At 49.9% G+C, this 15,098-nt stretch overlaps 2 protein-coding genes across 2 annotated transcripts in view; one reads left to right on the top strand and one right to left on the bottom strand.

Moving 5' to 3' along the window:
• Positions 1–15,098, bottom strand: part of GP9 (glycoprotein IX platelet) — a 156,981-nt gene that overhangs the window by 43,591 nt on the left and 98,292 nt on the right. The window lies entirely within an intron of this gene.
• CFAP92 (cilia and flagella associated protein 92 (putative)) overlaps positions 2,977–15,098 on the top strand; it is a gene marked incomplete at its 3' end in the record, with an annotated part of 38,480 nt that continues 26,358 nt past the window's right edge. The window contains exons 1-5 of the mRNA XM_079122477.1: positions 2,977–3,250; positions 6,103–6,293; positions 7,021–7,225; positions 12,278–12,421; positions 14,219–14,291. Of these exons, the coding sequence (XP_078978603.1) occupies positions 2,992–3,250; positions 6,103–6,293; positions 7,021–7,225; positions 12,278–12,421; positions 14,219–14,291 (872 nt within the window). The 5' untranslated portion in view covers positions 2,977–2,991. The remainder of the gene's footprint in view (positions 3,251–6,102; positions 6,294–7,020; positions 7,226–12,277; positions 12,422–14,218; positions 14,292–15,098) is intronic.

The following is a 15,098-nucleotide window of genomic DNA, read 5'->3' as shown; positions in this document are numbered from 1 at the left end:
TGCTTCTAAGTTGTTCTGGTTGGATCTTTTGGTCACACCATGCAAGCTGACCAAGACAGCCTGTGTTTTGTAAAAGCAGCCATTGCTTCTGTGGACCTCTCTGGTGGCCCAAGGCCAGGGACAGCACAGAGGAGGCACTGATCACGTTGGTGTGTAGGAACGTACTTATGTCAAGGTGAACTTGCGGCATCGAAAGGGAAGGAGCGCCCTTTGCCCAGCGATCTTGCAGTCTCTGAGGCTCCAGATGTGGCTAGTAGATCGTACCCTCAGATGCACTGCAGAAGCTTCCAGAACAGGAGCTTGGAACTGCATTCGGAGCCAGATTCTTGGACTCAGCTTGTTACAGAGTTGGGGGTCTTCCAGGAAACGGAGCAGTGTGAAGAGCCCCCTCTTCAAACCCCAAGTTTTGCAATCAACTCAGAGATTTCAAATATGTCACTCAGAGTACCAGGCCTGAATCCCTTGAAGGGACAAGAAAAAGGAAAGGGGACACGCTCAAGGGACAGAGTGGGTCCTCTCAGAGAGGAGAGGGACAAGGTGCCTCTCCTGCGCTCCAGTTTTATTATTGGGGTCCCAGAGAAGTTTCTGGAAAGTCCTGCCCACATCCACCTCTTGACTTTTGACTGACAGCAGGGTGACATCAGACTTTCAAGTCCCCACTGCCGTGGCCACTCCAGGTCCCCTTGCCCTATGATGACAGATTCTAACTGGATTCTTTCATTTTTATTTTGTTTTTATTTTTTGGTACCTGGGATTGAACCCAGGGGTGCTCAACCCTTAAGCCACATCCCCAGCCCTGTTTATATTTTATTTAGAGACAGGGTCTCACTGAGTTGCTTAGGACTCTGTGAAGTTGTTGAGGCTGGCCTCCAACTTACGATCCCTCCTGCCTCAGCCTCCTGAGCTGCTGGGGTTCCAGTCATGTTTTAACCATACTTTCTTATAGATAGGAGGAACTATCCTTATTTCCAAGAGTTTCAGGATCTGGTCCCAAAAGTCTCCCCTCCAGGGTGACTTGGCTCCTCTTATGCACGTTATTTGGGGCTGCATTTCTCCTGCAGGGAACAGGAAGTTTGCCAAGGGATGTGACGTGCCCTGTCCCTGTAGGCCAGGCAGGGCTGCAGGTAAATGGCTTCTTGGCAAAGAAATTATGTGGGGCCAGTGCTGTGAGCCCGCTGTGTTGCAGTCCTCCTCTTAACCTGAGTTCCCAGCATCCTCACCTGTCTGTCCCCTGACATGGTGAGTCCTGTCTCTGCAGAAGAGGCTGATTTCATTTCATGGTATTGCTGAGAGTCGGTCACCCAGACAAAGAGGAGACATGCATCTGTACACTGTCTGCATTTATAACACTGCTTGGGCTAAAGGGCTCCTTTGGACAGTGGCGTTCGATATTGAAAAGAAAGCCTTTCAGGATCCGGCTGCAAAGGAGGCCATTCCCTGGCCTCGGCTCCCCTGTGGCTCAGCGGGCTGGGTTTACAATGGCGCGCTGTCAGGCCTGTCTGTCTCTGGGGCCAGGTTACCAGGGGCCTCTGCAATAATTCCAGTCCTATCCATAAGGGTTTTGTTTGAGGTTCAAAGGGAGCAACTCATAGATCTCCCAGGGATCCTTTGTGTGGATGGGGGGTGGGTGACTGTCAGGGGGTCGAGGTCCTGGCAAAGGATGATTTTCTGAAGTCACCTCTGTATCGTTTGAGGCTTCCAACAATATATTGTTCAAAGTCTAGAGAAGTGCTCAAAGGCAAAGAAATCCACCATCCTGCCACCAAGAGGGGACCGTGGGTCTTTCTGATGTATTTATTTCCAGACTCTTGGCATGTGTCAGTGCTCGAAAGAGCTTTCTGGGGTCTATGCTTCCGGGGAGCTGGGGGTTCCACGACTGCATGCATCTGTCCAAACAGTTACGCAGGAAGCTTCCACAGTTCCTCTTGGCATGGGACATAAAAAGCACAGAGTTCTGCATGTGAACCGAGCTTTAAAATAAACAGATTTACCACTTCTCTGCAGACCAGGTCATCAGGTTAGTCCCCCTGATGACTGGACTAGAAGGTGTGTCTGAGCAGAGGCCGTCCTCCTACCTCCTCTCCTCCTGCCTCCTCCTCCTGCCGCCTCCTCCTGCCGCCTCCTCCTCCTCCTCCCATCTCCTCCTCCCGCCTCCTCCTCCTCCATCTCCTCCTGCCATCTCCTCCTCCTCCTCCTCCTCTCCTCCTCCTATCTCCTCCTCCTCCTCCTCCTCCTCCTCCTCCATCTCCTCCTCCATCCTCCTCCTCCTCCTCCTCCATCTCCTCCTCCTCCATCTCCTCCTCCTCCTCCATCTCCTCCTCTCCTCCTCCATCTCCTCCTCCATCTCCTCCTCCTCCTCCATTTCTTCCTCCTCCATCTCCTCTTCCTCCTCCTCCTCTTCCTCCTACCTGTCTCTCAATAAAATAGAAAAAGGGCTGGGGATGTGGCTCAGCGATTAAGCAGCCCGGGGTTCGATCCCCAGTACGCTCCCCACCCCCCAAAATCAGGTGCATAATAGGTGCTTGCTCAGAGCAGGCACCCCGTAATGACTGAACGCACGAGCGCGCTACTGGTTTCCGAACGCGAATACGCCTCTTGACGGACTTGACTGGGCGCCGAGGCCCGGCCCAGCCCCGCCCCCGCCCCGCCCCGCCCCGCCCCGCCCCCTCCCCGCCCAGCCCCGCCCCCGAGCGCTGCCGTCTCCTAGCAACTGCAAAACCCAGCTGCCGGCGGGGCGGGCGGGACTGCGCAGCCCGCGCGGTGGCGCAGGCCGGGGTCTGAGCCCAGCGGCCGCCGCCCAGCGCACAGGTACCCGCGTCCGGAGGACGCCCGCCCCCCCACCCCCTCGCTCTTCGACGCCCGGGCCTGGCGTCCCGTCCTGCCTCCAGGTCGAGAAGGGACGAGGGAGGGAGCGACGGGCGCGTGCCCCCGGAGGAGGTGGGCTCCCCTGCAGCTCCAGCCAGGCCCGCGGCCCAGCGGGTGCTGCGCACCATGTCGCTGAACGCCTGGGAGTGGGAAGACGAGGACCAGGCGAGCATCGACCCGCTGTCGTCGCTGCACAGCTTTCTGCAGACCGCAAACGAGTGCGTGGTGGACGAGTACCTGAGGACCCGGGCTCAGGAGTACGACTCGGACAACCGGTGCAGCAGCCTCGGGTCCTTGGAAGAGCCCGCCACCGCCTCCGCCTCCGACGTCCCCCAGCTGGTGCCCTGCGAATTTATCATCTCACTGGCCTTCCCCCTGAATCTGGGTAGGTGGTCACGCGGAGGCCAGTTCCCTTTCCACCGAGCCCGTGTGCTCCTGACCTGGTCCTGGGAGAAGATCCCTCTGCCATCTTTCGGGTTCTGGGTGGTCCATGACGTCCAGGAGCGGAAGTCGGAAAAGGAGGGGTTCCGACGGTGGGCCGGGGATGTAAGCAGTTGCATGAGCTCCACAGACTCCTCCTCAAAGTCCTTAAGAAGCAAGTGATATTCTCCCAGCCAGTCTGCTCTTTATGCATGAAGAACCACAGAGTGCCAGACACCATGGTGCATGCCTGAGATCCCAGGGGCTCTGGAGGCTGAGGCAGGAGGATCGCAAGTTGGAGGCCAGCCTCAGCAACGTAGTGAGGCCCTAAGCAACTCAGCGAGACCCTGTCTCAAAATAAAATATAAAAATGGCTGGGGATGTGGCTCAGTGGTTAAGCACCCCTGAGTTCACTCCATGGTTAAAAAAAAAAAGGAGAACAAAGTCACTGTCACCGGGCCCAGTGCCATTAGGTATATGTCCTGTTTAGAATGGATCCATCCCCTTGATAAATTGGACTTTCTATCATTATGTAGTGACCTCCTCTTTCCATAGCAATGCTTTTACCTGGAGCCTGTTGATATCAAGCAGAAGAGTCTGGAAAAAGGTATCTGGCCAAGACCAAGCACAAGATAACTGGCCACCTTTAGCACAGGAATCCCTTTGCGACACCTCTTAGTCCTGCTCTTCTTGTTTTCATGCATTTATACTGTGTTAGTTGATTTTCCCTGCTGTGACTTAAAGACCTGATCAGAACCACCACAGAGGAGGAGGAGTGGGTTTGGAGCTCACGGTGGCAGAGGGCTCAGTCCACAGACGGCCGGCTCCATTCCTCGGGCCTGAGGGGAGGCTGAACCTCATGGAGGAAGAGTGTGGTGCAGGGAAGCAGCTCCCCTGGGGACCAGGAGGCAGAGAGACTCCACTCCCAGATGCACATGTGTCCCCAGAGCCAGGCCCCAGTGCCACCTCCTCACCACACCACCTGCCTCCAGGTGCCCCCAGCGGATCCCCCAGGGAGCAAGGCACAGACCGGGTTGAGGCTCTCAGGACCTGATCGCCTCCCCTCTGAACCTTCCTGCAGCGTCTCCCACGGGGGCTTCTGGGGACACCCACACCCACACCCCAACACATACCAAAGTTATTTGCAAAATAAATTTTCAAAACGTCACAAGACCTTTGACACACCTTTAGCTGGGTATAAAATTCTAGGTTCACTGTTTTTTCCTTTAATACATATGCATTTATGGATATGTATATGATATTTGTATAAATTGTTTAGTTATTTTTTGCAGTGCTGAGGATTGAACTCAGGTCTTTTTGCATGCTAGGAAATTGTTCTACTTCTGAGCCATACCTCTTGTCCCTATAAATTGTTTATTTAAGAGAAATGATATCCTGCATGTTATATTCTATAACTTACCTTTTAAAAATTTGACATGGCAACTCTGGAGGCTGAGTCTCGAGGATCACAAGTTGGAGGCCAGCCTCAGCAACTTAGCGAGACTCTAAGCAACTTAGTGAGACCCTGTCTACAAATAAAAAATGCTGGGGATGTGGCTCAGTGTTTAAGCGCCCCTGGTTTCAATCCCCTGTTACCTCCCACCCCAAACTGGCACAAAACATCTTAGATATCATAGAGGACATGAACACAGGCTTATTTTTATTTTGTTGTTTTATTTTAGATGGCTGTATAGTATTCCCTTGTATGTCTCTAATTTATCCTACCCCTTGTTATTATTATCATGATTATTACTTGTGTTGCTAGGAACGGAACCCAGGTGCTCACACCTTCTAGGCAAGTTCCCTACCAGTGAGCTTCACCACCAGCCCTGTCCTACCCCTTATTGGTGAATATTTAGATTGCTAACCATTATTTTTTTCAGGTACCACCTTGCAATAGACATCCTTAGACATATGTTTTGTGCATCTGTAGGTGTGGCTCTTCCGTGGCCTGAATTCCAAGATGTGGAATCGCTGGATTTAAAAGAACACATTAAAAAAAATGGGCATACTGTCCAAATGCCCTGGAAAGAGAGTATCATAATTTGCCCTCCCATTGACAGGAAATGAGAGACTCTGCTTCTCTACTTCCTGGCCCTTCTCAGATTGAATCAGAACAGAATTCAGGCTTTCTGGACCATGGTACCTTTAGAAAGTTCCAGTGCTTGTGAAGAACAGCCAGGGAGAGCCATATTCCAAACTGCAAAAATGCTAATTATCTTGATGACATAGAATTAGTAATGCCGTAGCAGCTTCCTGGGGGTTATAAACTTGAACTTGAAAAGCCTTTGGGTGAAGAATAGCTCAATGGTAGAGAACTTGCCTAGTATGTGCAGGGTCCTAGGTTCCCAGCACCCAAACAAAACAAAACAAAAAGTCTTTAAAGAGTCTTTTTTTTTTTTTTTTTTTTTTTTTTTTTTTTTTACCAGGGATTGAACCCAGGGGTGCTTACCCACTGAGCCACATCCCCAGCCCTTTTTTATATTTTATTTAGAGACAGGGTCTCACTGAGCTGCTTAGGGACTTACTACATTGCTGAGGCTGGCCTCCAACTTGCGATCCTCCTGCCTCAGCCTCCCAAGTCAATGGAATTATGGGTATATCCACCGCCCTGGCCCCATTATTCCCTTCAAGGTCATGTTCCTCCCACGGGGCTCTGTCTCTTAAAGATTCTACCACATCGCAACAGCCCCACAGGCTAGTGATCAAATTCTCAATACAGGGTCTTTGCGGGGGGCACTTCCAGTAGCACTTGGCTGCAGGATCTGCTTTTCTACACGTGGTTAAAGGAAAACTGGTTCCATCTTTATCTTCTAGGCATTAAAGGAAAATATATAAACCTTCTCGAAAAATACAAGAAACACCCCAAACTGGACAACCACATTGCGAGGCTTCGTCGTTTCTACCACATGGAGTACTTCCTCCTGCCGGATGACCAGGAACCCAAAAGCGTCGAGATGGTGTTATTTCCGGGAATGGTCAAGGTGTTCCTGGACTCGGGAGTCAAGGTGCGTGGCCTGTGTGCGCCTGTGACCTGGCGCCTAGTGTGACACGCACCAACAGAAAATGTGCTCTGTGGACTTGCAGCGTGAACATCACCTGGAGCTTGCTAGAAATTCAGGGCCCCAGACCACTCAGCCTTCTGGAAAATCTGCAATGCCATGACTTTTTCATATATAGATATAATTTTGTTTTTTGGGACCAGGGATTGAACCCAGGGGCACTTAACCCCTGAGCCACCTCCCCAGCCCTTTTTATACTTTATTTAGAGACAGGGTTTCACTGAGTTACTGAGGGCCTCGCTAAGTGGCTGAGGCTGGCCTCCACCTTACTATCCTCCTGCCTCAGCCTCCGGAGCCACTGCGATTTCAGGTGTGCACCCCCGTGCCTGGTCTCTTGAGATATTTTTACCCAGTCATTTCTGGAGTGTTTTGACAGTTCTGGTGTGTCTTAGATTTCTCTGCATGCACGCAGGCGTGGTCCTCATATACACATGTGTGAGTGTCCGTGTGGGCAAGCGCTACACACTCCAGTCAGTACGTGGAAGTGGAGGCCAGATGGGACACAGGACCTGACATCCCATTTCTTATTGTTTGAAGACAGATGAGCTGCAGGCATTGCTTTCAGGAGACAGTGACATGTGTCTCCAGCTCGGTTGTAGATCTGGACAGGCCGACAGGAGTCTTTATTCTAGCCCCACAGTGTCTGAGTGTGTGTGTTTTTCTTTCAATACAGACTATTAAGCCATGGCAAGAAGGTGACAAAGTATGGGTGTCTTGGAGCCAGACTTTTAACGTCAACATGACAAAGGAATTGCTAAAGAAAATAAATTTCCATAAAATAACCCTGAGGCTCTGGGACAACAAGGACAAGATTTCAAAGAAAGTCAGGTATTACCGATTGAAGGCTGCCAGTTATTTGGAAGAAACAGGATCGTTTGGTAAGTCAGGAGTTTCGGGTTTTATCTGTTTCTGGAAACTTTCGATTTCTCCCTATGGTTTGAGTATCCCTGATCCCAACCCCTGGAATCTGGGTTTCAAAATTTGAAACTTTTTTGGGCACGGTGGCGCATGCCTGTCTCTCAGCAGCTTGGGAGGCTGAGGCAGGAGGATCACAGGTTAGAGGCCAGCCTCAGAAACCTAGTGAGGCCCTAAGCGACTCAGTGAGACTCTGTCTCTAAATAAAATATAAAAAGGGCTGGGGATGTGGCTCAGTGGGTAAGCACCCCTGGGACCAAAATAATAATAATAATAATAAATTTGAAACTTTTTGAGTACCAGTATGATGATTCAAATGGAAAATTCCATGCCTGACTTCCTATGATGGGTCACAACCAAGATGCAGGTGCACTGAAAATAGTGTGCACAATTATCTGTGGACTACGTATAAGGTGTATACGCAACATAAATAAACCTCATGCTTAGATCTGGGTTCTATCCCCAAGTTATCTAATTATGCATATTATAAATATTTAAAATCTGAGAAAAATCCCTAATCCCAAACATTTCAGATAAGGGAACTCAACTTATAGTCTCAGAATCAAATTGCTTTGTGTCTTTCATCTAATTGACACACTGCTTTCTGTTTTGATGGTATAAAATGCTTTCAGGATTCACTGGGGTGTTGGAAAGTCCTACGCCACCAGGGGACTTATGGCCCTGGTGGGCAGGGTCTGTCTTCCTGTGTCACCTTTGGCGTCTGTTGGTTCCGGGATGGTTGTGCAATCTGGTTCCCTGGACTACTACTGTATGTTTGCTGAAGAAGAAAAGAATTTGAGGATACCAAGAAACCAAGAGAAAATTTGACTGGAAATTTTCAGTCAAAATTTTCAGGACCTCAGTGTGAGGTCCTGGGTTCTATCCCCCACATCAGGGAAAAAAAAAAAAAAAAAAAAAAAAGAGAGAGAAATTTAAAGATTCTACTGCCCCAGAGCCAGATGTGGTGGTGCAGGCCTGTCATCCCAACAGCTTGGGAGGCTGAGGCAGGAGGATCACAAGTTGGAGGCCGGCCTCAGCAACTTAGAGAGGCCTTAAACAGTCACTGAGACCCTGTTTCTAAATAAAATACAAAAGAGCGCTGAGGATGTTGCTCAGTGGTTGAGTGGTCTGGCTTCAATGCAGAGTTCTACTACCCCAAACGTGAATATTTCCATGTAGATCTTTCTAGATGTTTTTATTTGTATGAATATGTGATTGTCAGAGTCTTTTCAAGTCTTTTCAAGTGAGTGAGCTGGGAGGGGTGGAGATCTAGGTTTTGAAGTCAGAGGAATTCTGTCCTGTCTCCATTTGGTTCTAGCTGGTGACCTTAGACAAGTCCTTTGGTAGGGCGTGGGTGTGGGGTCCCCAGAAGCCCCCGTGGGGACCCTGCAGGAAGGTCAGGGGGACACGATCGGGTCCTGAGAGCCTCAACCCGGTCCGTGCCTGGCTCCCTGGGGGACCCGCAGGGGCACCTGGAGGCAGGTGGTGTGGTGAGGAGGTGGCACTGGGGCCTGGCTCTGGGGACACATGTGCATCTGGGAGTGGAGTCTCTCTGCCTCCTGGTCCCCAGGGGAGCTGCTTCCCTGCACCACACTCTTCCTCCATGAGGTTCAGCCTCCCCTCAGGCCCGAGGAACGGAGCCGGCCGCCTGTGGACTGGGCCCTCTGCCCCGTGAGCCCCAAACCCACTCCTGCTCCTCTCGGCTGTGCAGGTGGGTCCTCCGGTCACAAGACTGAAAAGCAGACTGAAGCAGGACTCGGAACCGGGAGGCGGGCTCCTCGCCATGACTGCACCGCGGGCCTTTGGAGCTTCCTGGAATAGTGGGAGCAATTTTGAGATGCTAACCGTCAGCTCACGGCCCACAAGTGACGGAAGCAACCCTGGGGTCAGCAGGCTGTCCTTCGTTCTGCAGCGAAGTGCGTGGGTCAGGCACGGCGGGGCCCATGCGCTGCCTACGGAGCTGACCCCCCAGTTACAGAAGGAGTCGGGGTCTCAGAGTCTCCTTGGAAACTGCGGACGAGCAGGGGGCCGTCAGGGCCCGTCGTACACGTTACACTTTAACCAGGGTGGCAGCTGTAAAAGGGCGGAAGCTCATGGTCATCTGGGAAGAGGAGGGTCCAGGTCCCGAGGAAGAGTCCTCGAATCTTCGCATTGTCTTACTTCCTCTGGATCCACGGTTCCCCGGGGTCTCAGTATTCGCGGTGCCTCCACTGAGGGCTGTTCGCGCGGGGGCGGGTCAAAGCCCAGGGCCCAGCATTGAGCACCTGCCTCCTTCCTTCGGGATGCACCGGGGTGGGAAGGGGACAGCGTTTGCTTTTGGTGGAGAAGCTGCGGATGAACCAGGGAGGGAGGGAAGTTCGCTCCCCACGCCCCAGGGCGCACTGGTACTGGGGAGAGGTGCCGTCTTCGGCTAAGTTCCCTCCCTCCTCCCGAGCCACACTGTCCCTCCGCTTTTCTTGGGGAGCCGTCCTGTGGGAATATTATTTTCCATGATCCTTCATTTAGCAGCGGGATCTGGAAATGCCTTAGATGGTTGTAAGTGGAGCTTAATGCCTCATTTCTGGTGGGAACTCAGAAGACCAGAACGGCAATTGGGTCATGATCAGGGAACACCCGGCTCAAGGGAGTCCAGAAAAGGAGGACTCTTGGAATTTGGAGTAGAGGCTGAGAAGATGTCTGCATTTGGCCCAGGTCCTGAGACTCTGTGAGGCTGATTTTAGAAGCAATGGACTTCATAGTTGGGCAGTAGAAAGTGTAGGCAGCACAGTATTCGGGGGGTGGCATGGATAGTGCTGGTGACTTTGAGCCAAGTTCACTGTGATAATCAGGAGCAGAAAGAATTGGGAACAGAGAACTTGAAAGGCTGGAGTACAACTAGGGCTAAGGAAGCTGCAGTTTTTAAAAAGACATTGCTGCCACTCCAGAAATGCTAGAGACTTCGCCTACAGACAGTAAGAAAGGTGGCTGGCGGGCATCTCGGGAGCTGGCAGGACCTCCCACCTCAAGCTCCAGGGAGTCAAGGTGAACATTCTCTTGAGAAGAGACCAGCGGGGTATCTTCTTGCACAAGGGGGCCTAGGAGGTTTTTCCAACATGCTCAGCCACCCAGACCCTTAGAGGCTGCAGCAGTCAGGGTCCCTGGAGGCTTGGCTACTGCTCAAGATGGTGATAGACCTTGGCATCCAGCAGGCGGGGCAAAATTCTGCCAATTAATGGATGAGGTGTGTAAGATGCATCCAGAAGTTTCCAGCTGGGTGTGGTGCATGTCTGTCATCCCAGCAGCTCTGGAGGCTGAGGCAGGAGGATCACAAGTTGGAGGCCAGCCTCAGCAACTTAGTGAGACCCTGTCTCAAAATAAAGCATAAAAAGGGCTGGGGATGTGGCTCAGTGGTTAAGCGCCCCTGGGTTCAATCCCTGGCACCAAACCAAACAAAACAAAACCCACTCCACTGTGTACAGATTCCACATTTTCTTTATCCATTCATCTGTCAGTGGACACCAAGACTGGTTCTGTAGTTTGGCTCTTGTGGGTTGTGCTGCTATAACATGTATCCCTGTAGTACGCTGACTTTAATTCTTCAGGATAGATACTGAGGAGTGGTATAGCTTGATGGGGTGGTTCCCTGTCCAGTCTTTTGAGGAGACTTATAACTTATAATCCCACCCCTGGTGTAAAAGTTCCTTTTTCTTAAGGTACACTCATACATTGCTGGTGGGGCTGCAAATTAGTGCAGCCACTCTGGAAAGCAGTGTGGAGATTCCTCAGAAAGCTTGGAATGGACCCTCCATTTGACCCAGCTATCCCACTCCTTGGCCTATACCCAAAGGACTTAAAATCAGCATACTACAGAGATGCAGCCACATCAATGTTCATAGCTGCTCAATTCACAACAGCCAGATTGTGGAACCAACCTAGATGCCCTTCAATTGATGAATGGATAAAGAAACTGTGGTATATATATACAATGGAATATTACTGAGCCATAAAGAATGATAAAATTATGGCATTTGCAGGCAAATGGATGAAATTGGAGAATATCATGCTGAGATAAGCCAATCTCAAAAATCCAAAAGGCGAATGATCTCACTGATAAGCGGATGATGACACATAATGGGAGGTGGGAGGGGGGCAAGAAAGGAGGAAGGAAGGACTGTATAGAGGGAAAAGAGGGGTGGGAGGGGTGGGGGGAAAGGAAAAAACAACAGAATGAATCAAACATCATTACCCTATGTAAATGTATGAATATGCAAATGGTGTGCTGTTACTCCATGTACAAAGAGAAACAACATGTATCCCATTGTTTACAATAAAAATAAATTTTAAAAAGTTCCTTTTTCTTGCTGAAAAAAATTGAAACAGTATTACTTGCTTTTCCCTGAACCCTGACTCAAGTGTGGTGTAGCTGCCTCTTCCCTTAAATATGTTTTTCCCATTAATAAAAGCAGTGCATATTAACTTTGTAAAAACAACTGAGCAGCAGAATAGCAAAGAGAGAAAAATTAAGATCACGTGGATCACTGTTAATTGCTCCCCTATGGGTCTGGAGCATCTGCCTTGAGTCCTCATGAGGTTCCTTATAGACACTCTTGTTCCCTGGGAGTGCAGAAACACTTCAAGAGGTCTGTTTTATATCACAAAGGAAAGAGGCATGGTAATCCATGCACCAGACCTTGTTACTCTTTAGCTCAAGGGTCTATTGTTGTTGTTGTTTGGAGGTAATAGGAATTGAACCCAGGGCACTTATCCGATAAGCCACATCCCCAACCTTTTAAAATACTGTATTTAGAGACAGAGTCTCGCTAAGTTGCTTAGGGCAAAATTCCTAAGGCTGGCCTCCAACTTGCGATCCTCCTGCCTCAGCCTCCCTAGCTGCTGGGATGACAGCAACCTGTGCCCGGCCTCATCTCCCTTACCTATCGCTTCCTGTCCATCCTGAGCCCAGCCACGGTCACGTAGCGGATCTGCAAGCGGCGCTCTGACCCAGTGAGTCCAACATCCTCTCTTCTGCATTCTAGAGGAAGTGAGGCGTTTGGTTTTAGAACAGAGAAAACAGTCCAATCTGGGCCAGGAGAAGGCCAGTATCAGCAAGGAGGAGTTGGAGGAGGAGCATCTCTTAGGAAAACAAGAGAAGCCAGAGAAACACTCAAAGCTTTTGCAAGGTGAGTAGAAGTGACTGTTGAAAAAAGTTGAGTAAGACTGTGGCGGGAAAGCAGTGGGTGGTGCTGCAGGGGCCCTAAACGTGCACCGTGGTCCCTCCTGTGTATAGACAGCTGCCGTAAATGTGCGCTGTGGCCCCTGCCGTACACGTGCACTGCAGTCCCTCCTGTGTATGTGCAGCTGCCGCAAACGTGCGTGCAGTCCCTCCAGTGCTTCAGAGGCTGTGGTAAACAAGCACCGTGGTCCCTCCTTGTGTATAGACAGCTGCCGTAAATGTGCGCTGTGGCCCTGCCGTAAACGTGCACTGTGGTCCCTCCCCTGTATGTGCAGCTGCCGTAAACGTGCACTGTGGTCCCTCCCCTGTATGTGCAGCTGCCGTAAACGTGCACTGTGGCCCCTCCCCTGTATGTGCAGCTGCCGTAAACGTGCACTGTGGTCCCTCCCCTGTATGTGCAGCTGCCGTAAACGTGCACTGTGGCCCCTCCCCTGTATGTGCAGCTGCCGTAAACGTGCACTGTGGCCCCTCCCCTGTATGTGCAGCTGCCGTAAACGTGCACTGTGGTCCCATGCGTGCATCAGACGCTGCCCTTGGCATAGTCCATCCTGCAAAGCAACCTCGCCCTTGCTGCGGTGATCAATTTTGTTGTTGGTTCTTTTTCTTTAATTTTCATTTGTTTTATGACTTGCAAGAAACTTTGCTGACTCTAGCTGTGGTTTTATAAAGAAAGTTCAATAGATAAAATATAAAGAATTTTTTTCTACTTGTAGACAGACACAATACCTTTATTTTATTTTATTTTTATGTGGTGCTGAGTTCAAACCCAGAGCCTCACACATGCCAGCAAGTGCCCTAGCACTGAGCCACAACCCCAGTCCCTAAAAAAGTATTTTAAAAAGTAAGAAAAATAATCATTCCACCACCTATTTCAATCAGTGTAACATTTAGGTTATCATATGAACGCAAATTTCTTTGTTTTTTTTCCCTTTAATTTTTTATTTGTCCTTTTTAGCTGTCCATGACAGCAGGGTGCACTCTGACACATCACACACACTCCCCATCCTTGTGGTGGGACAGGATGTGGAGTTTCCCTGGTCGTGTGTCCACATATGAACAGGAAAGTTCTGTCCCCTTCATTCCCATCCCCATCCCCTTCCCCTCCCTCAAATTTCTTTGGTTTGGCGCTAGAATTTTTTTTTCCATGGATGAGGTCATATGACTTTGTCTGCATGTGCGTGTGCGTTACTATGGATCAAACTCAGGATCTCATGAATGCTAGGCAAGCACTTGACCACTGAGCTACCTCCCCAGCCCCTAGATGAGGTTATAGGTGAGCACACGTGTCATATTCCTTTACTCTGAGATTCTTAATATGTCATCACATGTACTTTCCCTAAACATCATAATATTTCCTCTGCTAGTAGGACTGCAAGTTGCTTAACTATTCCCCTAGAATTTGGAAATCTGAAGAGTTCCCAAGTTCCCATACTGAAGTGGATGATTTCATGTATAATCCATTTTCTTCTTTTTCTCTGTGGGGGTGCTACGTAAAGGACTGGAAGTCCCCTCTTGCTTCCATCCGTCCTCATAATTAGAATGCGCCTGGTCCACATATTCATTATCCATGCATTTGGTTATTACGAACAAACCTTTTTTTACTGGGTGCTTACCACACACCAGGACTTCTGTCCCAAGGCTGGCATGACAGAATTGTGTAAGGGAGTCCCTGTTTCTTAGTGAACCAACATGGAAAAAGAAGTTTGGTGACGTTTACTAATATTATCGGGTTCTCACCAAGCAGAGCCTGAAATCATTTCCAAGAACAGCGAGGAATATGAGAAGTCTCTCAAAGCGGATGATCTCCCTGCAGTTCGGTAAGGATGGTAGCATGTTATTTGGGGTGTGTGGGAGCATAGAGCCTCTCTTGTTTTGGCCTGTTATAACTCAGGGGAAGTTTTCTTTTTAATTTAGTAATTGAGGTTAAGTCGGAAGTCAGGCAATCCGGGCAAAATTAAAGAGCAGGAAAAGAAAGAAAAGCTGCTGTTCACACACACATACGGGCATCAGGCATGGTGGTCTCTGCACTCAGTCTTCACACTGGTCACTTTCTGCGGTGGTATTTTTTTTTTCCCTGTACTGGGGTTGAACCCAGAGGCTCTTAACCCCTGAGCCACCTCCCCAGCCCTTTTTATATTGTATTTAGAGACAGGGTCTCACTGGGTTACTTAGGGTCTTGCTAAGTTGCTGAGTCTGGCCTCCAACTTGCAATCCTCCTGCCTCAGCCTCCCAAGCCACTGGGATGACAGGCATGTGCCACGTCACCTGGCCCTTGGGATTCCTGAGTCCACTGTCTTTCTTGGCAGGAGTGTGGATGCTCTTAACACCTCCAGTAACCTGAGAAGGATCTGGCCAAGGAGGTTCTTTGGATGCTGTGGGGACCAGAGAGAGACTGGTGTTTTGGGGGTTGCCGTGATGAGAACCCAGATCACATACCCTTACCCAATCTGGATTTCTGAATTTTCTTATTGAATGTATACATTCATTTGAGAAGAACTGAGATTTCTTTTCCTCATCACTTTACCCCACCCATGATCCTGGCAGATCCTTTCACTAAATTCAGATCCTCTTTTGTTTGAAGTGTTTCATTTTTCATGGAATCAGTTTGTTTCCTGTGGATGTTG

Source organism: Sciurus vulgaris, assembly GCF_902686455.1.
Source record: "Sciurus vulgaris genome assembly, chromosome: 19".
Taxonomy (NCBI): domain Eukaryota; kingdom Metazoa; phylum Chordata; class Mammalia; order Rodentia; family Sciuridae; genus Sciurus; species Sciurus vulgaris.
The sequence above is the reverse complement of the archived record's forward strand: the minus strand, read 5'-3'. Positions and strand labels throughout refer to the sequence as shown.